At 42.6% G+C, this 24,095-nt stretch overlaps 1 protein-coding gene and 1 long non-coding RNA gene across 5 annotated transcripts in view; one reads left to right on the forward strand and one right to left on the reverse strand.

Annotated features, from left to right (window-relative positions):
- Window positions 1–255: 255 nt before the first annotated feature.
- The window catches only part of LOC117887651, a 46,408-nt gene continuing 22,568 nt past the window's right edge, over window positions 256–24,095 (reverse strand). The window contains exon 3 of the long non-coding RNA XR_004648181.1: window positions 256–346. This is a non-coding gene — a long non-coding RNA (uncharacterized LOC117887651). The remainder of the gene's footprint in view (window positions 347–24,095) is intronic.
- TOM1L1 (target of myb1 like 1 membrane trafficking protein) overlaps window positions 18,513–24,095 on the forward strand; it is a 39,102-nt gene continuing 33,519 nt past the window's right edge. Inside the window, exons 1-3 of one of the 4 annotated variants that reach the window (XM_034790308.1) lie at window positions 18,513–18,755; window positions 19,232–19,316; window positions 22,008–22,086. In XM_034790308.1, coding sequence (XP_034646199.1) covers window positions 18,698–18,755; window positions 19,232–19,316; window positions 22,008–22,086 — 222 coding nt within the window. In that variant the 5' untranslated portion in view covers window positions 18,513–18,697. The remainder of the gene's footprint in view (window positions 18,756–19,231; window positions 19,317–22,007; window positions 22,087–24,095) is intronic. The other 3 variants (XM_034790307.1, XM_034790306.1, XM_034790309.1) reach the window with 3 other exon arrangements.

Consider the following 24,095-nt stretch of genomic DNA (forward strand, 5'->3'; position numbering starts at 1 on the left):
TTGGGGGATAATGTCTGGGGGAATGTCCCAATACTCCAAAGAGGAAAAACAAGAAATTGTTCTTGTGTTACCACTACTATTGAATGTCCAGGGATGAGAGTGCTGAACTGAGTCCCCACCAGTATTTGCTACTGAAGTAGAACATTAATTACTTCGCCCTTGTATAGTGCCTTCCAGCTGAGAGGCCAAAGGTTTTGGGAACCCCTACTGTAGTCTCTCAATACTGTCTGTGCGGTAAGTAAAGATAATTACCTGAATTCCACAGCATATTCTGATCACAAGCTCATCATATCAGGGACTATATTCTTCTTTTGTGTCTTGTAGAGCACAGAGTCCACTGTCAGTTCTTTAAAAAAAATTAAATATAGATGAAGAAATGAGTAGAGTTGGCTGGAAAAAAATGTTTTTTTGGAATTTGCCAATTTATCAAAATTAAACTTTATCATAGGAATGGTTTGATTATGACCATGATGGGTTCCCCCCGGGGTGCCACCTGGAACTGGGGTACCACTGAGCTCCCCTGACCCACCAACCTTGGCTCCCTTTTACACATTACTGCTGTGACAAACTGCCAAGCCCTTTCCAGGCTCCAGCCTGCATTTTCACCAGCACACTTACAGGTAGGGACACACCCAGTTTCAATACATACAGACACTCTGACCAGCCCCTGCATGGGAAGGCTCCAACTAGGGCACCTCCCAGTTCCTAAGGCATGCACCCCCTCTGGAGTATAAATCCAAAATTATACCATCTTGTGCACAGGGAACTGTACAGCATAAGCTCATAAAATCCACCCCCTCCATCAATGTGGAGAGGAATATGCAACAGCTTTCTGCCCGAGTTATAACTCCCACACACTGGTTTTAGATAAAGCAAGAACGGGTTTATTAACTGCAAAAGAGAGATTTTAAGTAATTACAAGGGATAGCAAACGGATCAAAGCAGATTACCTAGCAAATACACAAAGAATGCAAACTAAGCATAATATACTACATAGATTGGATATGAATAGCAAATTCTCACCCTAAGTGATGATACAAGCAGGCTGCAGATTCTTAAGGGGCAAGCTGCACTTGCTTACAGCTTGTCCCATTCACAGACTAAAAATCCCTTTAACCTGGGTCCAGCACTTCCCCCAGTTCAGTCTTTCTTCCTTAGGTGTTTCCATGAGTCTTCTTGGGTGGAGAGTCAGTGAAGAACCATGATGCTGTCACTCACCTGCCTTATATAGCTTTTGCATATGGCGGGAATCCTTTGTTTCAAAGCTTGGCTCCCACTCCAGTCAGTGGAAAAATACTGACATCCCAAGATGGAGTCCGGCACCAGGTGAACTAGTCACATGTCCCTGTAGTGTCACAGCAGCCATTACTTGGAGGCTGTCCTCAGGAAGGCTCCCCAGGTAGGAGATAAGCTTCTCCTAAGGTCTGTTGTTCTCTCTAATGGCTCATTAACTTGACTTGGCCCTTCCCAGCCAGCTATCTAGACTGAGAGCCTTTTGCCTAGTGGGCATTGCCCAGGAACAGTTACATGTGAAATAGATACATAGTCAATATTCAGAACTTTGGAAACAAAAATAATACAGGCATACAAATAGAATAATCGCAATCAGCAAATCATAACCTTTCCAATGACATCTCACATGACTTATCTTGCATAAAATACGTCAGAATTATAGCATAATCCTATCGTAATATCACCGAAGAATATGGGGTGCAGTGGCACAATGACTGCCTTCTGTTGGATCACAGGCAGATTTCAAAACTGGTTTCCTGCCAGCTTGCCCACTTGGCTGCTCTGCAGCCTGCTAAGCACGGGACCATACAGCTTGGGAGCTGGCACTCCCAGGGCATCCTGGCTCCCTTTCAGCCCTCCAGGAGGGCTACCGAAGATCCAGGGCTTCCAGGTTCCCCGGATCCCTGGCAGCCTGCCATGGAACCTGGGACCCTGGAACCTCTGGCAGCTGCGGACTGAAACTGACATAATTCCTGTCAGTTTCACTAACCACCACCAATAGCAGCAGTGAAACTGACTAGAGCTATGTTAACTTGAGAGATTCAACGAGTCAAATAGTGAAGAGCCAGGAACCTTCCTTTTATTACTCTAGGATTAAAAATTCCTGGACATACGGAGCTGTAGTTCTGCACAAGATGTTTGCATCCCTTACAAATATTATTTGTTTTCACTTTGAATTGAAATATGAATCAAAACTACATTCTCTCCCTTGTCAAGCATTTCTCTCTTGCTGTAGGTGAGACAGTTTTAAAATCTGCTGTATATTTTCTGCAGGTATTTCTGTAGCAGTGTCCCTCTTGCTTTCAGAATGTATTTGTTGAAGGTAGCATTTGAATTAGTGATGTGTCACCTGCCACTGCCTTTGCAAGAGTCATATCCTGCCCCCCCAAAAAGTCATAACCAAACTGTCTATAGAATGCTAATGAATACAGGGCGAGATAAGATCTACCTTGCCTAGCTTATCTTCTCCTATATAATATGAGAACAGGTCTTTGCCAATCCAGGACTCACTCAAACAAGTTCCTTGCTCTTGCTTAGTCAGTTATGTCTTTAGCAATATAGTACAGGAAAAACTGGAAAAGAAATAAACAAGACCAGGTTATTAACATAGCATGCATTAGAAGGGATAAACCAGTAACATACAGTATATATAGAAAGTATAAAATAATCTGATGTTTATGCATTAGTTACCTTTACATGAATGATTTGGTTCTACACTAAAGCTGGTTGGGAATTTTTTGTCAAAATGTTTTTCAATTGAAAATGTGATTTCCAAAATAATGAAATTTTCCATGGGGAAAATATTGATTGTTGCTGAATTGTTTTCTAGTTTCTATCATGAAAATGAAAATATAAATGTTTCTTTTTTGGTTGGTTCAAATTACTCTCTGCAGATGCCTCATGCCCACATTTTCCCCTGTGAATTGGGCTCCCTAGACAGACTACAACTCCCAGGGTGCAGTCTGGTTACGTAACTCCCAGGATGCAGTCTGGTTACATAACTCCCATGATGCACTGCAACAGCTCAGCCAAAGGGAGAGACCACTGTGCATCATGGAAAATGTAGTCAAGCCAGGAAGACTGACCCATAGAGGAGAATGGAAACATGAAGCACCAGAACCACAACTCCATTAGGCACTGCTGAAATAGGAGCAGTGAGGGCAGAATTTAAACTCTGCTGTTTAGATGTAGAATACGGGTCTATAACATAGAATATGTGACTGAAATGTGGCACCGTGGCTCTGATCTTCCTGGGAAAGTTGTTCTGAAAAACTACAAAACTCCAGTGGAAAATGTGCTTGTCCAAAAACAAAAAACACCCCATCAACACACTAAGTTCCCTCTCATAAAGCAAATGGCAAAGTAGCAAGGTTTGCTAGCGTTAAAAAAATACAATCAGTCATTCTGGAAAAATGTGTGATTTAAAAATGTAGCTGGAACAGAGAAAATATCACAAGGGATGGCAGATCGACTCTACTGATGGCTAGGTATTAAATATTAACTGTTTTCTTAAGACAGGTGGAATTACAAAAGACTTGCCAAACTAGGAATTGCCCAAAATGACTGATTGCATCAAGACATTAAACATCCCCAGGCAAAGAAAACGAGGTACTAGGAAAGGTCAATGATATTCCCTCATAAGGTTTAGTTATTATGATTCGCTATTGAGCTGGTGGTTGAAAAATATTTTTTCAGTATTCATACTTGAAGGTCTTGGTCTGCATTAAACAAAGAGACTTTGAAACATAATTCCCCATAACTGGTGTTTCTGAATGTTAATAGATTTTCAGTATGTTGATTGCAGCATGTTCGCACTGTGTGTGTGTGTGTGTGTGTGTATGTGTGTGTGTGTGTGTGTACACAGCATATAGATCAAGGGTAACATTTTCAAGAGCACTTAAGTGGCTTCTGAGTCTAACTCCTGTTGATTAAGAGACTTAAGAGCTTTTGAAAATTTTTCCCAAAGAGACTATTATATGAATCAGAACATGAGATCAGAACACGCTTCCACCTCAGAAGTCTGGCTCCAAAGTCAGATCCAAATTTCGATGCCCATCTCTGACTGTTGTTAAGGCACTACACATTGGCCATTGGTGTTCAGACCTTACTCCCTGTTGTAACCTTAGTTGATATAAATTGGTGTAGCCCAATGAAGCCATGTGGATTTACACCAGCTGAGGATCCAACATTGTCTGGTTACCTAGAGTGCATAAATATAAATACAGTACATGAATTGGGCCAGATTTCAAAGCAGACTAGGACCCCTTTGTGCCACTCAGGTGACCCAAAAGGGCCCCTGGCACAGAGGAACACCAGACTGGTGCATCTGTGCCACTGCAGGGCCTTGTGCCTTTACCCTTCCAGTCAGATGTATGGCACAGTTCTGCACTGCTATAAATATCCCCCACTGATATAGGGGCCACTGAGGATCAGAAGCCAGGGTACAACTGAAAACTTCCTGGGAGACATAGGAACAAGCTCCCTGGCATATAACTGATGCATACAAATACATGTACATATGTATGTATGCACATGTACAAATCTGCAGTGTTGGATACATGCCCATATCATATGTATATAATTGTAGATACACGTATATTTGTAGATATATATATAATTTAATAGATTTAATACACATACTGTAGATAAAAATAATTTCAGCACATGACTATTTTGTTCCATGCATAGGAATGCTTTATTATTATTTTTGTATTGTACAGACAGTGGAAAGAGGTGTCTAAACTCTGTTAACCTCTTGAAGTCCTGGTCCCTAACTTAAGAGGCAAAATACCTTTTCTGCCTATAAACATGTATAGAGACAATGTGGGGAGGGGGGTCTTGTCTGCTTAAAGACATTTCTTTGTCTGTTGCTTTTGCTGAAAATTCCTCTTTTCTCAGTATGTGTAATTACCAGCATGATTTATCTTTGACACAGAAGAATTGGTCTTGTGATTATTATTGCCCAGAACTGACATTAGGGCTTCTCTCAGGTGTTCGTAATTGCTTCTCTTATAATAACAACAGTGGCTTTCATCCCAAATGACCACAGAGTAAATTATAAACTAACTTGCAAATCGTGTTTCCTACCGCTGATGCCAAGGCAGCTCTTGGATGAAATGCAACAGCTGTTTTTTAACAGCACACAGCAACATAATTCAGAGGTGGAGGAAGTGAAGAGCAATGCAATGTCCAATTAAAAATTCAAGCAAGGTCTAATTACCCAAGGTAGAATTAGATCAGGACACCAATATTACAATCCAGACCCTTCCAATGAGGGCCATGGAACTTAGACTCTCTAGCTCTGTGCTGATGCTTAGGTCCTGTACTGACTTAAAGGTAAGACTGCCACCTAGTGAAACACAACACCACTTCAGCAGCACCCGTTAGTTCCTTAGAAAATACTGACCCAGCCTGTCTGCTTTGCTTGTAAAATCTCATGGGACTTTAGCACCGGGAAGGTAAGCTACATATGATCAATTTCTATCTTCCTGTCTACTGTTTTTCTTAAGCTTCTATAATCGCACCCATACTCTTTGCTTACTTACATTTTATTAAGAGATAAAGAGAACTGCTGGCAGCACAACTTATTTTCTTTCGTGAGTATTAAGAGATGGTGATAGAATACAGCTGAGCTGAGATAGGTTATGAGTTATAGTACAGATACCTAGTGTTATCTTAATACTAAAGATGCAGACCAAATTCTGTCATGGCTTGTTAAACAAGTAAGTGGTCCAGATAAGATAAATGCCTGCCTCTACTATTCTTAAAAAAATAAAATAAAAAAATTGTTCAGTAGAATTTTCTCTGGCGACTCATTTCACAGAAATTGTACCTTAGCTGTAACTGATAAAACCATAACAGCAAGTATCCTGCATTGAATCTTCTTGGTGCCAATAAAGTCACTACTGCTTCTAATGCACTGGTATAAGGGTTAGCGTTCATGAAGTCTGCTGGTGACTTGGGCTGCATTGAATGTTTTCTGCAATAGACTGGGCAACAAAAGAAGCAGGAATTCAACCAAAGCTCAAGTACCATGTTTGAAGGACAGTGATAGGCTGTTAACTCAAAGTCAAGAATGAGCACTGGTTGTGGTGTCTTGCCGTTCAAATGAGAAGAGACCAGTAAAACCAGAATACGGATGTAAAGCTAGTGACCTTGATTTGAAGGCGTTGTATTATCAGGTGCAATTGGAAATGGATTTGGCTCAATTGAGCCAAATTAAGGATAGGCATGAACTCACAATGAAGAAATTATGAGTAACAAGCCTTTGCCAGAGTCTCTGTGCTTGCAGCCTTGTTCCCCAGGGAATCAGAAAATTGATGATAGATGCACAATATCTTGTTGTCCATGGGTGGTTAGAGAATTCCAGATTGAAAGGGGTCGGGGGTACTTCTGCCTGCCAGATGAAATTTTAGCTATAGCTCAGTACATTTGTGTGTAGTGGTGGAAAACATGATTTATCTGCAACATCAGGAATAACATTGCTTTGCGTTAACCTTATCGGTGTTATGAGGTTAGGCTCTACTACTGTGTAGATGCGTGTACTGTATATTTCTGTGTCTACGAACGGTAACAAAATTACAAAAGTTGCAAACTCCTTAAAATCTTGCTGGGAGAAACTTTTAAAAGCCCACCGTAAAAGTTTATTTTATATTTTAAAAATTCACTTGGCCCTGGGGAATCTGCATTCCGATAAACCCCAGAATGATTGAACCAGAGTCTCGGGTGATGTAAACTGGTGTAGTGCTACGTAAATCAATAAGGACAACCCAGGGATTAGGCTGCTAATCTGGGATGTGGGCGACCTGGGTGCAATTTGCCGCTCCCACACTGGCTTCCTGGGTGACCACAGGCAAAGTCACTTAGATCTGGCTCTTCCAAGGTATTTAGCTGCCTAACACTAACTAAATAACTTTGAGGATTGGACCTTAGTCTCTAATTCCCTGCATCGCAGGGGTGTTCTGAGGATAAATACATGAAAGATTATGAGGCACTTGGATACAGCAATAACGGAGGCCATATAAACAGATGCTCCTATTTATACCAGCTTAGGATCTGGGCCATTGTATGTTTGGAATCTCCAAAGTGTATTAAGTGCATTAGAAATTAAAAAAGTGGAGAGGTCCCTGTTCTTTGTTTACAACCTACAATCTGATCCATGCAGACAGACTTGTGAAGAGCCCCACTGATTTCAGTGGGAATCTGTAGGGACATAAAGGTTTGCCATAGATACCATGTAAGTAAATGATGGGATGTTCAGCACTAATCCTGTAGTTCCATATATTAGTAAATGATTGTGTGTGTTTGCAGTGGGGTACAGGACCAGGGATTAATAGGTGTTACAGACAAAGACTAGATTTCGTTCCGATTACAGGAAACCATGTGAGGGGACTAAAATAAATGAGAAATCACTGGTGGCCTTTCTTTGGAAAAAGGAGAAATAAGCATACATAGTACAGTGTCTCTCCATAATGTCTCGGAATTCTCATATACAATTCCCATGCTTTGTACTTGTGAGATAATGTTCTGTAAAGTACTCTCCGAGAACTGAAAGTCATGTGCTTTCTGTTATCCTTGATGTTGAAATCTACTTTCACCAATCTACTTTTCTTCTAGATTTTGGGTCCATATCCAAGGACAGGAATTGATATTCATTCTGGCTAGCCAGAAAGATCTTGTAACATGAAATCTCAGTTTGAGGAAAATGTGACAATTTACAGTTGAGTTCCTTATTGTCAAATATCTCAAAAGCTCCTCTAAGTAGGACAGCTGCAAGACAAGTTATTTATCAACAGTGAGCTTGTCCACACCTGCAGGGGTAAATAGTAAATTCTATTGGACATCAGTGCGTTGTGCACCATCTGACCCATGTGCATCCTGCTGATGAGCTCTAAAAGTTCCCTTCTGTGCATTAATGTAGTCCCCTTTCAAACCGTACTGCATTAACCCTTCATAATGTCAGTGACGAATTTCAGAACGCATTAGTGCAAGGCCAAGATGATCCTTCCAAGCTGAGAAAGGTCAGGAGTAAAGAGTTGCTCTGAGTTTTGTGTTTCTCTCTGAGCTCAGGATGCGAGCACATTTCAATAGTCGGTCTGCTCACGAGACAGCAGAGAGAGCGCTGCATGGGTGTGCCTGTGATTGTATGACGAATGAGTGCCCTGAACTAGTGGGATCACAGGCGCATAAGGGAGGTTGAAGAATTCTACTGCTCATGTTTAGACTTAAGCCGGTTGCTTAACTGGTTACAAACTCAGCTAACAGGTCTAGTGAAGACAGATTCTTTGCATTATCAAATTCAGTGCAAAGCAAGCCAACAGATCAAGCAATTCTGCTAGGCCCTTGCTCACAACCGACTTCCCAACATACAGTTCAACTAGGGTGACCAGATGTCCTGATTTTATAGGGACAGTCCCGATATTTGGGGCTTTTTCTTTTATAGGTGCCTATTACCCACCACCCCCGTCCCGATTTTTCACCCTTGCTATCTGGTCACCCTATGTTCAACTCATCTTGGTCGTCAATTACTGATCACCGCATTGTATATGCTAAATTAGTTTTTCAGCAAAGATTTCCCATGGTTGCTAACACAGGAGCTGAGATTTCCAAAGCTGCCTACAGGATCTGGACAAAGCCACTAAGGCCTGGTCTACACTGAGGGGGCGTCGATCTAAGTTACGTATCTTCAACTACGTGAATAATGTAGCTGAAGTTGATGTACTTAGATCTACTCACCGCGATGTCTTCACTGCAGTGAGTCAACTGCTACCGCTCCCCCGTCTACTCTGCCTGCGCCTCTCGCAGCGCTGGAGTACAGGAGTCGACGGGAGAGCGCTCGGGTGTCGATTTATCACGTCTAGACTAGACGCGATAAAGCGACCCCTGCTAGATCGATCGCTGCCCGCCGATCCGGCAGGTAGTATAGACATACCCTGAGAAGCTGTGGAAATAGCCACCAAGTTTTCTGCAGTATTTAACACTGTGCTATTTAGATCTAAGGAGGCTTAGATGACCGAGTTAAAAAATACGGGCAGCCACGGAGTCTCATGTATTCCTGCACTCCCTATGTTAATACCCCCTAGTGCTCCACCCTGGTGTCAGTGCATGGCATCATCTGCAGGTTTCATTCCTCACAAAACTTACTTTGCAAAGGGCTTTACACTCAAGAATGCAGGCAGCTCTGCAAACCGGTCAGCTATACAGATGATACAGGCATCCAGCTAGCTGCAGTGCAAAGCTGGAGGCTGTGTGCACCCTGGGAAATATCTGAATTCCCCCGCTACAGGCTAGTTCAGGCTTAGCATGGCATGGAAGTGACACTGCCATAAATCTCCATTAAGGTGACATGCATTAATCTATTAACACCAACTGTGTGGAACCCCACAAGCCAGAGTAAAGTGCTGGACAGAGAGCTAACAAGGGAGAAATGTAGTAGAAGGAAGATGGAATCCTAATACTTCCTCCCCTATAAAGAATGCTTTGCCCCAAATCTCAACAGACTTTGGTTCTTTGTCTTTTCTAGGAAGCCAGTAGATTAACAATTGCCTCAGTTAGGGAGAGGGGAAGAAGGAAATTCAGTGCCTTTTTTACAGGTGTCACAGTATGAGAGTTGCTGCTGCACTCACTTCCTTTGTCTCCTCTGCTGGTGCAGTACAGCAGACAACTGATGGATCAGTCATATAAGTACTGGAGAAGAGAGAAGCCTCCAGGCAGCATAGAATCAGAGAAAGGTAGGGCTGGAAGGAGATCCTGTGCTGAGGGAGGACCAAGTATACCCAAACCATCCCTGATGGGTCTTTGTGTAACCTGGTCTTAAAAATCTCCAGTGAAAGGAATTCCACCACCTCCTTAGGAAGCCTATTCCAGAGCTTAACTACCCTTATGTTTTTTCAAAAAGAACAGGAGTACTTGTGGCACCTTAGAGACTAACACATTTATTTGAGCATAAGCATAAGCTGTAGCCCACGAAAGTTTATTCTCAAATAAATGTGTTAGTCTCTAAGGTGCCACAAGTACTCCTGTTCTTTTTGCAGCTACAGACTAACACGGCTGCTACTCTGAAACTTATGTTTTTTCTAATATTTAACTTAAATTTCCCTTGCTGCAAACTAAGCCAGTGACTGCTTGTCCTCTCTTTGGTAGACTTGCACTTGGGCTTTTTATATCTGATGGGTCAAGGCGTCAATGGGGGGGGGGGGGAGGACTGACTGTAAATGTTGTCTATTGTGGGCTGTTCTGGTTAGTCTTTTGTTCCACAGTGCAGCATGCGCCCAGATACAGTAACAAAGGCCATAAAATAGATGGCCGGTTATTTTGCTTATCTCTGCTCTGTACAAGGTTTTGCGAAACTAAAAGGACCTATGAAAATATTGGAACTTTTTCTTATCTAGAAGTGAGGTGGGCACAAAATACGTTGTGGCTCCTTTAAGAGTATAAACTCATGGACCTCCTTATCTTTAAAAAGTGTGAGAGAGAATCTATGTTAATATTCTGGCTGGCTGGTTAAGCTGGATTTTCTGAAGAAATGTCACCCTGCTCTCTTCTGTGCAGGACACCGAATGGTACGATGTACACTATTCATTTCAGAACAGCTAAACATGCATGAGTCATTTGTTTGATCGTTTCTGAGTTTTTATGCCAGGCACCTGCCTTTTAATTTGCTCCGACCAACCTGAAACATCTGTCAACTTTTTCCCCGCGAATTAATAACTCTGTAATTAAAATCCAGCAGACAGCTCGGCTGAGACTTTTGGTTAATTAGGACAGGATAGACCCCCGGGAGCAGCAAGGCATTACATTAGCTAGAGAGGGCATGGATTTGAACTGGGGTTCAAAAGGTGACAAGGAGCTAACTTAACCACCCAGCTCTCTCGGTTTTGTCAATTTGCTCAAATATCCAATATGATGTTTTCATGGGCAGCCAGAGAATCTGATTAATGAGGACACAGTGCTTGAGAATTATTTTCCTTAATGTTGCCTTTAAAAAATACTAGTGGGTTATTTTTATTTTCCCAAATATGACATAAAAAATAAGAGAAATCATTAGTGCTAACCTAAACTCTTGCCTGTAGCTGCTCTGCAAGGTGGTTGAAGTATTACTGATAGCAACATGACCTTCTCAATATAAGGCCATACCTGCTGCTGCTCTATAGGGTTTATGAGGATTTCAGTCTCTTTCAGGGCTGTTTTCCACACTGATAATTATAGAGAATATCACAATAATAAAGTCCCTTGTTGAAACTGAAAATTATATGTAGACTCCTTCAGTTCCTAAAGGTCTTTAGAGGATTCCTAAACTATGTGCTTGGCAAAGGAGTTTTCAAAATATTGAAAAAGAGGCAGACAGCTGTATCAGGCTTCAGGAAAATTGTAGATGTCAAGGTCTATCTAAAGACTTCATCTCTGGTCCAGCATAACTGGAATAAAAAGCCACTCTGATTAATAATACAGTGTCTCTTTAAGGCTGTTCATGGGAGGTGAGGAAATCTGTACTGCAGCAAGGAATGAGATATGAAAGGTTTTCATCATTAACTTTAATAGAGTTGACAACCAGATTAAACTAGACGTGTAGCACTTGAAATTATATATACACCATATGGAATCCTGATGTCTTGCTGTGTGGCCCAGTGGAACTCCTGGGAGAGACTTCGTAGGTGGGATTAGATAAAGCTAGTATAATTTAGAAAGGAGTTCCTCTTTAAATTGGACAATTGCATTTTGTTTAATGTTTTATTTTACCCCTGGCCAAATTTACCCAGGATCTTCCTGGAATGAAAACCTTTTAATAGCTTCTAATTTAAAAAGCTCTTTCGCCAATTCAGACATTCCCTTTGACAGTTTAAAAAGGTACCAGTTGTCTGTTGTTTTCCTCCACAGACAAGATGACAGAAAAAGGCAAGAACTGTCTGGTACTAGTATTCGCATACTACCTAGCCCACTGGGGCCATGATCTTGGTTACAGCGTCTCTGATACAAATATGATGCCATCAGTGCTTTCCGTCACTTTCAGTCCCGAAAGACTTCACATCCCCCAGTGCTGTATTCTGTGCCTTCCCTTACAGAGTGCTTTGCACTGGATAACAGAGTTCCTCCCTTCCAGCTAGGCAGGCAGCATTTTTGAGGCTAAAGAGCTGTGCCTGAGCCACAATGTTTAAATGATAAACTCCGGCCCGCCTGGGATCCTTCTTCTCTACTGGATCCCCTTTTCAGTAAATCAGGTGCATCAATAAAGGTGACTAAGTTCAGTTAGTTAAGCAAGACTGTCCTCTACTGGGCATAACTAAACATAACCATCACTTAATCCCACAAAACACATTGTCCTCTTCCTATATTGCAAATTAAATGTGCCATTAATTAATTTTAAAAATATACTAACAGACAGACACTCAGGGACTGCTCCACAGTCTGAGAGATTGGATCCCAAATCAGACAAACATTAAATTAATTTACCTAAAGGCCTCCTGATTAGGCTTGCTGTTATCTGAATGCAATGAGCTAATGGAGATTATGCAAAGGGGATTTGATCTAGTCCTTTAGCTGTTTGTTGGAGTTCAGCTACCAGCACAGACCATAGCAAGCCTCTGTCTTAGCTACAGTGAGATTTCTGCTGATCGTATCCTTGTTGCACTTTAAAACGAGGAAGAAATAGAAATTGACTTTCAATGAAGACAATATGGGTAAAGACTGCTTTTCGGGGGTGAGGAATATTTATGACCCCAGCAAATCTCAGTTTAAAAAATGATCCCTCCCAAAATATCAGGCTTAACGCTGTTGTAAATGGTGGCAGAAATCATCATTGTGATTTATTATTTTCATATCAAATATCATTGGTTGTTCAAGTAAACTACCTAATGTGGGTGGGTGGGTGTGTGTAAGCCTTTGGGAAGTGGCTTGAAGATTAAATCAGATAAAGGGATTTCTCATTAATTTATTTAAAAATCAGAGATATTATTCTAAACTGCTAGGCCTTGTCTACACTAGAAACTTTTGCTGACACAGCTGTGTCATTTAGAGGTGTGATTATTTTTACTGACATAGCAATGCCAGTAAAAGCCGAAATGTAAATGCAGTTATACCACCCAAACTGCACATATGCTGGTATAGTTTATGCCAGCTCAGGGAATCAGCATAAACTATAGCAGCATAAGCACATTTTTGCCAATATAGCTGTGTTCACACACGAGAGTGCTTTACTGATATTCTAGCAAAGTACTCCTAGTGTAGACAAGGTCCTTTTATCCAACATCTCTCAACCTTTCCAGACTACTGTACCCCTTTCAGGAGTCTGATTTCTTTTGCGTACCCCAAGTTACACTTCACTTAAAAACTACTTGCTTACAACATCAGACAAAAATTCAGAAGTGTCACGGCCACACTAGTACTGAAAAATTGCTGACTTTCTAATTTTTACCATATCATTATAAAATAAATCAATTGGAATATAAATATTGCACTTACATTTCAGTGTATAGTATATAGAGCAGTGTAAACAAGTCGTATGAAATTTTAATTTGTACTGACTTTGCTAGTGCTTTATATGTCGCCTTTTGTAAAACTAGGTAAAAATCTAGATGAGTTGATGTACCTCCTGGAAGGCCTCTGCATACGTGTGTGACACTGCACCCTATATTCTTCAGTGTTAAATTATTATGATATGATTATGGCATAATTATGATGCATTTTGTATAAGATGGGTCATGTAGGATGTCATTGGAATAGTTATGATGTGCTGAATATGATTATCCTATTTTTATGCATGTTTCATTTTTGTATCTGAAGTTATGAATATTGACTATGTATCTATTTCAAATGTAGTTACACCTGGTTGACACCCACTAGGCAAGATGGTTTCAGTCTAGATAGTGGGTGGGGAAGGGCCTATTCAGGGCAATGGGCCATTAGGAAAAACATTAGGCCTTAGGAGAAGCTTATCCCCCTACCTTGTGAGCCTTCCTGAAAACACTACGGACAGCCTGTAAGTAATGGCTCCTATGACTCTAGAACGACATGTGACCAGGCCATGTGATTCTGGACGCCATCTTGGGATGTCAATGTTTTTCCATAAACTGGTCTGGAAACCAAGCATTGAAACAAAGGGTTCCCACCATATGCTAAAGCTATATAAGGCAGCGAGTGACATCATCTGGGGTTCTCAACTCCCCACACAAGATGACTCCTGGAAACATCTGAGGAACAAAGACCGAACTGGGGGAAGTGCTGGACCCAGGCTAAAGGGATTTCTAGCCTATGTACGAAAGACTTGGGGATTCCAAGCTATAAAGCAAGTGCAGCTTACCCTTAAGAATCTGCAGCCTGCTTCTATCATTTCTCAGGGTGAGAATCTGCTAATTCATATCCAACCTTTGTCCCCCTTATCTATTTACACTGTATAGTGTTGGGTGAGAAACACTTTTCCCATCTTGGAAAAAAATTGAGATTTTGACATTTTTCCCCCATCCCTAATTAGGATAAAGTCAAAAATTCAAAAATGTTCAGCAATCCCACAATATTTTGTTTTGGAAACCCCAAAATGTGATGTTTCCACAATGATCAAATTAACAAGTCTGGTTAGGTTCACCACTGCTATTCAGTGATGGACAGCGGTGAAACTAACACAAATTATGTCAACTTCAGACAGCAGCTGCCAGGTCCCTGGCTCGTGTCCTAAATAGCTTGCCATCAACTCCCAAGCCTGGGGCTTCTCGTTCAGCTGGTAGAATCCTGCCTGGCGTCCTTTGGAAGCTCATTAGAATTGAACCAGTCCTGCAAAACGTTCCAAATTCAAATCAGCCAATTTCAATGAAAAAATGGTTCATCAGAATTGTTCTGACCCTAACATTGTAAGCTTTCTGGGACAGAGTCTAACTCTTGCTAGCTGTTTGTACAGGGCCTAGAATGAGTTCAGCTGGGGCCTCTATCTGCTACTATAAATAAAATAAGAAGATCCAAATGAAATTAATGGGCTGGGCCAATGTAACCAGTAGGCGAACTAGGCGGTCACCTAGGGCACCAAGATTTGGGGGTGCAAAAAAGTGGTGCCCCCAAATTTTTTTTTATACTACAGTGGAGTCACATCTTACATGGGGGTTAGGTTCTAAGGTCAGCACGTAAGAGGAAAATCGCATATAGTGAAAATTACCATAAAATATAGTATACACTAGAACAGGGGTCCTCAACCTATCTCAACGGTCTGGGGTTCCGTTCACTCAGGCCAGCAGGAGGCTGAGTGGAGCCGGCGGCCGAGGCCCGCAGCCTGCCATTAAAAAAAAATAGTCTCATATGCTGTAGGTTGAGGACCCCTGTTCTAGTGTATACACTATATACTGTGTGTAGTGTACTTTATGGTAATTTTCACTATATGCGATTTTCCTCTTACGCGCTGACCTTAGAACCTAACCCCGCATAAGATGTGACTCCACTGTATTTATTTTTGAAAGTTTTTATAATAAGCGATGCTGGGTGGGGGGGAAGGGAGGGGAGGGGGAGGAGGAGGAGGAAGGGGGTGCAAGGTGGAAGTTTCGCCTCGGGCGCAAAATATCCTTGCACCCGCCCTGTTAATGGGCAGCAGGTTTAAAACAAATAAAAGGAAGTTCTTCTTCACCCAACGCACAGTCAACCTGTGGAACTCCTTGTCTGAGGAGGTTGTGAAGGCTAGGATTATAACAGGGTTTAAAAGAGAACTGGATAATTTCATGGAGGTTAAGTCCATTAATGCCTAGTAGCCAGGATGGGTAAGGAATGGTGTCCCTAGCCTCTGTTTGTCAGAGGGTGGAGATGGATGGCAGGAGAGAGATCACTTGATCATTACCGGTTAGGTTCACTCTCTCTGGGGCACCTGGCATTGGCCACTGTAGGTAGACAGGATACTGGGCTGGATGGACCTTTGGTCTGACCCAGTACGGCCATTCTTATTTCTTATCCTAAATTTATATTTCAAACAAGGGATCTGTAACTAAGACATTAAATAAGATTCTATATGATGTTGAGACTTCAATCAACTGATCAATTCTAATCTGGAATGAAACCACAACAAGAACATGTAATTAGCACCACCCACTTATAATAAATAAGTATGTGTGTGAGGGAGAGACAAACAGCTGGCCACGATCTCCTTAAAAATGTGTACAGATAATTTTCAGCAGTAGATCATTCTAGTGACAATAAATCCTATACTTATTTTCTAGCAACTATACTTAATGTCATCCATACAGAAAATGTATGCCCTTCTGCAGCCCTCATGTTAAGGTTATCCAGCAGATGGAGCCACTGGGTCACACAAAATGCAAAAAAAAGTCAAATAAGTCTACACAGATAGCTAGCAATCAGGACAAGATGGCTTTGTTTATTAATGAAATTCTGATGTAAAGTGAATCATTTATTTGCATATATTATTATATTTTGATGATATGGCTAATTATACCATATTGAAACACTCGTTAATAAAAGAGTCCATATTTATTTTACACTGAAATAGCTAGACCTTCCAATCAGCAAATACAAAGATCTTTAGAGTTGACTTTTATTTTGTCAAAATTCATCTCACCTTTCTGCCCAAGAATTAAAGAAGTCTGAGTCACAGCTTAGCTTGTGAAGCAGTGACACTACTGTAGCCATCAACAGCAATTGTATCAATCCTAAAGAGAATATCCCTATCTCTGGAAGAATTTGTGTGGAGCGGGATAGTGGTTGTTACAAAGCACCATGGGATGAGACTACATCAGCAACTCTTGTACTCCGTTTTCTCTGCCTCTTTTCTCTGTTCTCCTTCAAGCCATGGGATAGAGGGGAACATATGGCCCAAGAAAACATTTCACCTGATTTGGTGTCAAGAATGTCGCAAGAGCAAACAGTCAGTTCCGTGATTTCACAGTGGTGGATGCTAAAGTAAACAATGTTTTAAATTTGACATTCTACAATGCAGCAGACGCTGACATTCCCATTGTATTTGTTATATTTCTGATTGTATGCAAGGGAAATACAGCGGTACATTTAATTAGCAATAGCTATTGCTTGACAAGTGTAATTTCAATTTTACTGCATATGAAGCTGCAATTTTCTGTGGTCTTTACCCAGATCAAAACTCTAGACACTTATCCTGGTAAACCAACTAATACCATAAAGTCAATAAAAGAAAACCAAAGGAAGAAATCAGTAACAGGGCTAGTTTGTCACAAGCTGCTGAATGGGAGGCCTTCTAGGTAAGTGCTTATAATCTTTAATGCCTCCTCACTGTAGTTGGTGTTGCAAGGGAAGAGCGATTTTTCCTTCCTCCCTGTAAAGGTGAAATGGGGACTGAAGTCTAAAGTTCATGAGACAGGAGCCATTGAGAGTTGAGCAGAACAACAGGGTGTGGGGATTTGACACAATGTGTTTTAATTGATAGTCCCACCCAAGAGGTTGTTAGTAAACTGTGAAATCAGGTGTTGAGAGAGAAAGTCCCCTCCTGTACTAAAGTCTGGTTCAGGAGTATGAAAAAGGGAGTAGGAGTAACAGTAATTCTCACCATAGAAAACACTGGGATGTTGGAGTGCCCTAGAGCCCAGTATTAGGAATGGAGTTGTTCTGTGTTGATCAGTGACCTAGAGGAGGGTCAATGCTCAGAGCACTGGACTGGGACTCAGGAGATGTATGTGTTTTCTGTTTAGATAGTTAGCCCTTTGGAGCAGGAACTGTCTCTTACTATATGTATGTACAGTGCCTAGCACAATCAGGGGCTTCTAGGTGCGACTGTAACATGGAGGTGGGAAAATGATGATGGCACAAAATGCTTTACTTTACACCTAGCTGTGAGAAGAATAACTCTGTCTTCATATTTATCCTCTGGTAGCACCCAGCGGTCCTCATCAAGTTGGCAGTGCCATTGTGCTAGGCACTGTACATGAAGAGACACATTCCCTGCCCCAATGCTTTGCGGCTGCATCCCCAAAGCTGACGTGTCTCCATCCTTTATTTATAGGGTTGAGAGTTTGGGACCACTGAGAGAAGGGGGTTCAGAAGATCTCTGCTGGAAACACACCTTGTAAAATCCTTCCTCGCTGGGGAAGGAACTGTCTAAAAGAGCCAGCCAGTCTGCTCAGCTTTGGCAGATGAGCTCTGCCCGATCCATCCCAGTCTAGGGTGACCAGAAGCCCTGATTTTATAGGGACAGTCCCGATTTTGGGGACTTTTTCTTATATAGGCTCCTATTACCGCCACCCCATCCTGATTTTTCACATTTGCTATCTGGTCACCCTATCCCTGTCTCTCAAGACAGCTGATTCTTCCCCAAACCTCTTCACTCCTGGGGGGGTGCTGTGCACGTCTGCCATGGAGCAGCCCCCCCTCTCCATGTGCCCCAGCTGGCAGGGCCAGGCTACAGGCCAGATCCCCCGAGACTAGTGCAGCAGCAGCTGCTGTGGGTTTGTCTATTGCCTGTTCGGTGGCTAGTAGCCCGGGCAGGGCAGGTCTGCTGGCTGCCGGGGCGCACGTGACGCTGGAGCCATGAGCCTCCAGCCGGTCGCTGCACTGCTCGGTACCTGGAGGCAGCTCCTCCCTAGGAAACAGTCACCAGGGCAGGAGGGGAGCTGGCAGCCGGGAGTCCCAGGGGCGGGGCTCACAGCTCCCCCGGGGGAGGCAGAGGGCGCTTGGCTGGGCCAGGGGGAAGGAAGGAGCAGGGTTTGCCCGGGTTTGGGAGCGCCGAAGCAGCATGGCTTTTGGGAAAAGCCAGAAAGATCCCTTCAGCACAGCCGTGGGGCACCTGATAGGTGAGTACCCGAGACCCACCCCACCTGTGCCACCTCTCCCCGCCCCCGATCTGGGGTGACTCGGGTTGGAAGGGGGACCCGGGGCCCCTTCAACGCCCTCGGAGAGGACAGAGGAGAAACTGGGGAGTTTGCTGGAGGCAGAGACCCCCCCCCTGTCTTCCCACATGGCCACCCAGTGCAGCTCCACTCCCAGCTGGGGACAGCCTGGGGATTAGACCTAGGTCTCTGCCATCCGATTTATTAATACATCAGCCATTAAAGGCGGATGAGTAAGGAGGCCAAGTGAGCACTTTGGACTGAAATAAAGGATTGATCGGTTCTAGATTCTCCCAATCTAGCCAACCTGCAGTGTGTGTGTGTGATACAGAACAGTAGCCGGCTCAAGGAGGAAGTTTCTTAAAGTCACAGCACCCACCTTTAATTTAGTCTGCAGGTAACTCTGACTTTTTGTAAAGCAAGTCCTCTTTTCCTTCCAGAGAGAGCAACGGTTGGTGCGCTGCCCGCTGAGGAGTGGGGTCAGTTTATGCACATCTGTGACATTATTAACACAACGGATGAGGGGTAAGTAGGCGAATGCTCTGTAGCCTGGTTTGGAAAGTCATTTACCAGGTGATACAGCTGTAACTGTCCTGAGTGACTAACAGAAATCTCAAAAATGTTTGCACTGCCTAGTTAACTACTCCTGTTTAAAAGAGCCCTGGGTGGATGTTTATGCATGTGTGGGAGAGATGCGTGCACACACACTAAAATATCTCTCATTTATGTGGCTAATAAGAATATCCAAAGTTACGCTTTGCTATTCAGAAGTAGGACCAGCTTCTTCAGAGTAGGCCAGTAGTATTCCTTATAGTTGCATATGCATCATGTCAACTACTTAAGGTCACATCTAATTAAGTCATTACTGGGGACTGGATCCTAATGCCCTTAGTTGGTTTGTATTCAGCCTTTTCTCAGGAGAAAGGTTCCTTTGAGTTACTGGGAGCCTTGGTTGAGTAAGAAATCAGTGACGATGTCAAGATTTGACCATTAAGGGTAGGAGTTCCCGCTATAAAGAGCGGAGAATCCAAAGTTTACAATATTCGAGACATCTGTTAGCTACCACAACATGGTTTGTAACTTGACCAGGATTCCTGATTAGATATTTTTGATGTCCACCTCTATTAAATTTATCATCAGAAAAGTCAAGTGATGTCACACTTTGTATCCCAACATATTTTAATGTACCTAGATAGTTATTTAGGACCCCTTGGGAGGCAGTGTGACCTAGTGGGTAGAGCCCAAGGTTACCCAGCTTGGCCAAATGCCTGCTGGGTAACCTTGGGCAAGTCACTTCACTTTTCTGTGCCTCAGTTTCCCCATATGTAAAATGGGATAATAATCCTGACCTTTTTTAAATCCTTTGAGATCTACTGGTGAAAAATGTTATATTATTTACCAGAGAGGTTTCAGTCCTGAGATGATACATAATGAGTGGAAAAAAAGTCATCTGTTCCATGCACTTCCATTCCTTGTTCTAACCCCATGCTCTTGTTTATGTCTACAGCCATTTGCCTATAGCTCCATGTCCATTGGCAAGGGGATGGTTTAGCTATGAGCATTGTTTTTTATGTATAGTATCTACCCAGTGCCTCTTGTTTTAGGAAACAACTTTCCCTTGTGATCACCTTTTAGCCGCACGGCTATAGCAGCACAGCTGTGTCACTAAAAGCTGCGTAGTGTAGACAAAGCCTTCAATTCTCCACTATTTTGATCTGAGCAGTTTATTCCATAACTGTCCATTCTGAAACATCTTGTGATTTCCTCTTCAGCATCGGCTACTGGCCACAGCCTGAGACAGAATACTAGGAACAAAGGAATTGCCAGACCTGATCAGATGAGTGGTCCATCTAGCCCAGTATCCTGGCTCTGATAGTGATTAGACCCTAAGAGGAAGGTATTAGAAACCCTGAAGTGGGGTTTTATGGAATAATTTAACTACAGGGGAATTTTTCTTCCTAATCCCCCTTCCCCTGTTTTAGGCTTTGTCTACACTGACAAGTGAAAGACGAAACTTTTGTCATTCAGAGGTGTTAAAAAAACACCCCCCTGAAAGACACAAGTTTTGTCAACAGCAAGCCAATACTAACGCTACCCGTTGGGGATGGAAGTTTTTTGTTGGCAGGAGAGCTCGCTCCTGCCGACAAACGGTGGCTACACTGCGCACCTTTTAGCGGCACGGCTGTAGCTAAAAGCTGCGTAGTGTAGACAAAGCCTTCGCTTCTCCACTATTTTGATCTGCTATGGCAATTACTATGTTTGCAACTTAAAAAGAGAGAGAAATCTTGATCTTAGTGGAGTTTTACAAGAAATCCATTAGGACATTCAAGCTACTGTATTTACAAAGGTGAGCACTGAATTAGGGCTTTATTGGCATTGAATGTTTTTTCCAGTAAGATGTTTTTTTTTTTCTTAACCCAGGTTTTTGATGGGTTGCATTAATATAGTGCTAGATCATCTTGAAGGATATTGGTTTGGTTTATCACAAGCAGTCCCGGGCACCAGTTACTGTAATACCTGGTTGCATTATACACAAAGTATGTTAAGAAACAAAACTATTTTCCATAAGGAATGAGCTAACACCCAGCCCTTCACTCCCACACAGCTATATATAGAGAGGAACTATATGAAAATCACAATGCCATGATGGAAATGTGGAATGCAGTGTCTGTTTACCAGCACACAGCAATTACTGGGGTTGTTTAGAAGCATCCTGCAATTACCAGGATTGACATTTAACCAGGACACTGATACTAACACCTCTGGTCTTGCCAAAACTCCCATGAGGTCTCTAATTCCAGCATATTTGAAAAATGGGCTCTAGTTAACTCTTGATGCATTGGCCATTTAAGCTTTTATGTTAATGAGAGTTGCACAGGTAAATCTCTCACATGATGATAAGAGAAAATAATTTTGGAGAGGAAACTCCACACTGGGGAATTATGTTTATTCTTCTGCACAGGACTCTGGAGTGGTGATGTCGTCTGTAGTGATGACCCTGATTCACCACCATATTACTCCTGTTTAATACCAAAGTGACTCTGTTGAAATCAGTGGAACCATCACACTGGTGTGAACCAGCATAAAATTAGAGTAACACTGGGAGCTGATTCACTCCTTATTTCATGTCAGTATTTTCAGAACTTGGACAATTTTTATAAAACAGCCACCCTATTTCATTGGTACCTTTCTCTGCATAATTTCTTGTTATCACAGGCCTAAAGATGCAGTAAAAGCACTAAAGAAAAGGATTTCCAAAAACTGTAACCATAAGGAGATTAGATTCACCTTGTCTGTAAGTACAACTGTACTACTTCTATTAATTAGATACTGAGAAGGAAGCCATATTTTAAGAAATAAGTCAGTGTGTGATTGATAGGTAGGTTGTGAGCTCTCTGAGGCAGTCTGTTTTATATGTCTGCACAGCACCTAGCTAGTACAATTCAACCTTGATTCTTTACTGCAGTTCCCAAATGCTACTGTAATACAAATAATAAATAATAATCCTATATCACCTCTACACTTAAGGCTTGTCCAAGACAGTCATCATACGACTCCCCTTGGCTGTCCCACAGATTATACCCCACCAATCTCTGAAAGATATAGGGGTTAGAATACTGTACAAAGGCTGAACTGACTTGACAATTCTCCTAATAACACATCTGCTAGCCTTATTACTCATGGTGTATTACACAGCATGATGGAATGTGTGGTATAAGTTTTGCAAAAGCATGCCTTATTGCCAGCAAGGATGTAATTAGGGTGAAGAAATGACTGATGTTGTTTTGTTTGGAGATAAGACCTACAACGTTCAGCTCTGAATCTAAATTGTCCCAGTGTTTGGGGGCCTTGGGATTTGGTCCCATTACAGATTGTTCTGAGTCAGAGTCTGAGTCTGCCTCTGAACTTCCCCAGGCTGTGGGGCAGTTTGGTTTGGGGCCCATCTCTGGGTTTACTGGAGCATGTTAACATAGTTCTCCTCTCTCCTCTGCACTGATATCGTGGGTCAGATTCTGATCTTTTTTACACTACTAGGTGCAGTGCAGTTCCCAGTGTAACTGAGACCAGGATCAAGGCCCTATATCCTTGTTAGCTGTCCTGGTCTTTAGGTATAAATGATTTCCCTGAGGATTTCATTTTCTTTACTGTTTCCATTATTTGAATGCAGAAGTTTCCCTTTATCACACAAGCATCAGCGCTGTTACGTATTGTATGGTGTGTCTGGTGGTAGATAGGTGACCGACACTGTTAAATCACAGGAAGGCCAGCAGTGCCCAAGAGTCAGCTGGTGAGTTACGGATACAGCTAAAGTTATCTAAACACATCGGTTATATGGTTAGCGTGTCCCATTTCTATTCCTTTGTGCTCCCTTCCTCCTTCAGTTACTTAGATGAGTCACCTTTTTGCTCCACAGGTTTGCATAGCAGAAATGCTCTGCTTCTGCTCTGAGTGCACTCTCTGTATCAGGCTTGCTTTCTCCTCCAGGCCTTTGTTTACCTTAACCCTGCACTGAATGTGCAGGCTAGAGTTTGATAACACAGCTCGGAGCTTTGGGAGTGTTTATCTGGAGATTTGCTCTGCAGATATAGCTGTGGTTCTGTTATTATTCAGCCTTGTAGAAAAAAGACCTTATGTTCATGTTCCTGGTGTGTCCCGGGTGGAACCGGATAACAACACTGACCTGGTGAAAATGGATTCTATTTGCTTGCAGATAGGGCTAATGACCAACTGTTAGGTTTCAGATCCAAGCAGCATGACTGCAAAATAAATGCCAAGTCTCCCCTTCCAGGGTTTCAGGTGTGCTCCCAAGTTCCTAGCCAGGGCCAGTTGCAGGGGTTTTTGCCGCCCCAAGTGTGTGTGTGGGGGGGAGCCGCAATCAGCTCTACCACCGCCGCTTCAGTCTTCGGCGGCAATTCGGCAGCTGGTCCTTCGCTCCGAGAGGGAGTGAGGGACCCGCCGCCGAATTGCCGCTAAAGACCTGGACGTGCCGCCCCAAGCACCTGCTTGCTGGGCTGGTGCCTGGAGCCGGCCCTTCTCCTAGCACTATCTCATAGTCTCTCTTGGATTTCAGCTCCTATCTTCTCCTTCTCTGTTCCCACCTACTCACATGCAACTACACCCTGCCAGGCAATTTCAACCTTTCAGTCCCAGATCTTTTTCTGGGTTTCCAAGCTCTCACTGCCTCAATTTCCCAACCTTCTTTCATTTGGCAAGCCCTACTCTTTCCGCTAAATCCCCCTTTCTCTCCTCCTCCTCCTCTTCTTTATTCTTTCAGTCTTCTTTCTGCAAGCTGCAAACACTTGT

The sequence above is a fragment of the Trachemys scripta genome, chromosome 14 (genome assembly GCF_013100865.1).
Source record: "Trachemys scripta elegans isolate TJP31775 chromosome 14, CAS_Tse_1.0, whole genome shotgun sequence".
NCBI classification, from domain to species: domain Eukaryota; kingdom Metazoa; phylum Chordata; order Testudines; family Emydidae; genus Trachemys; species Trachemys scripta.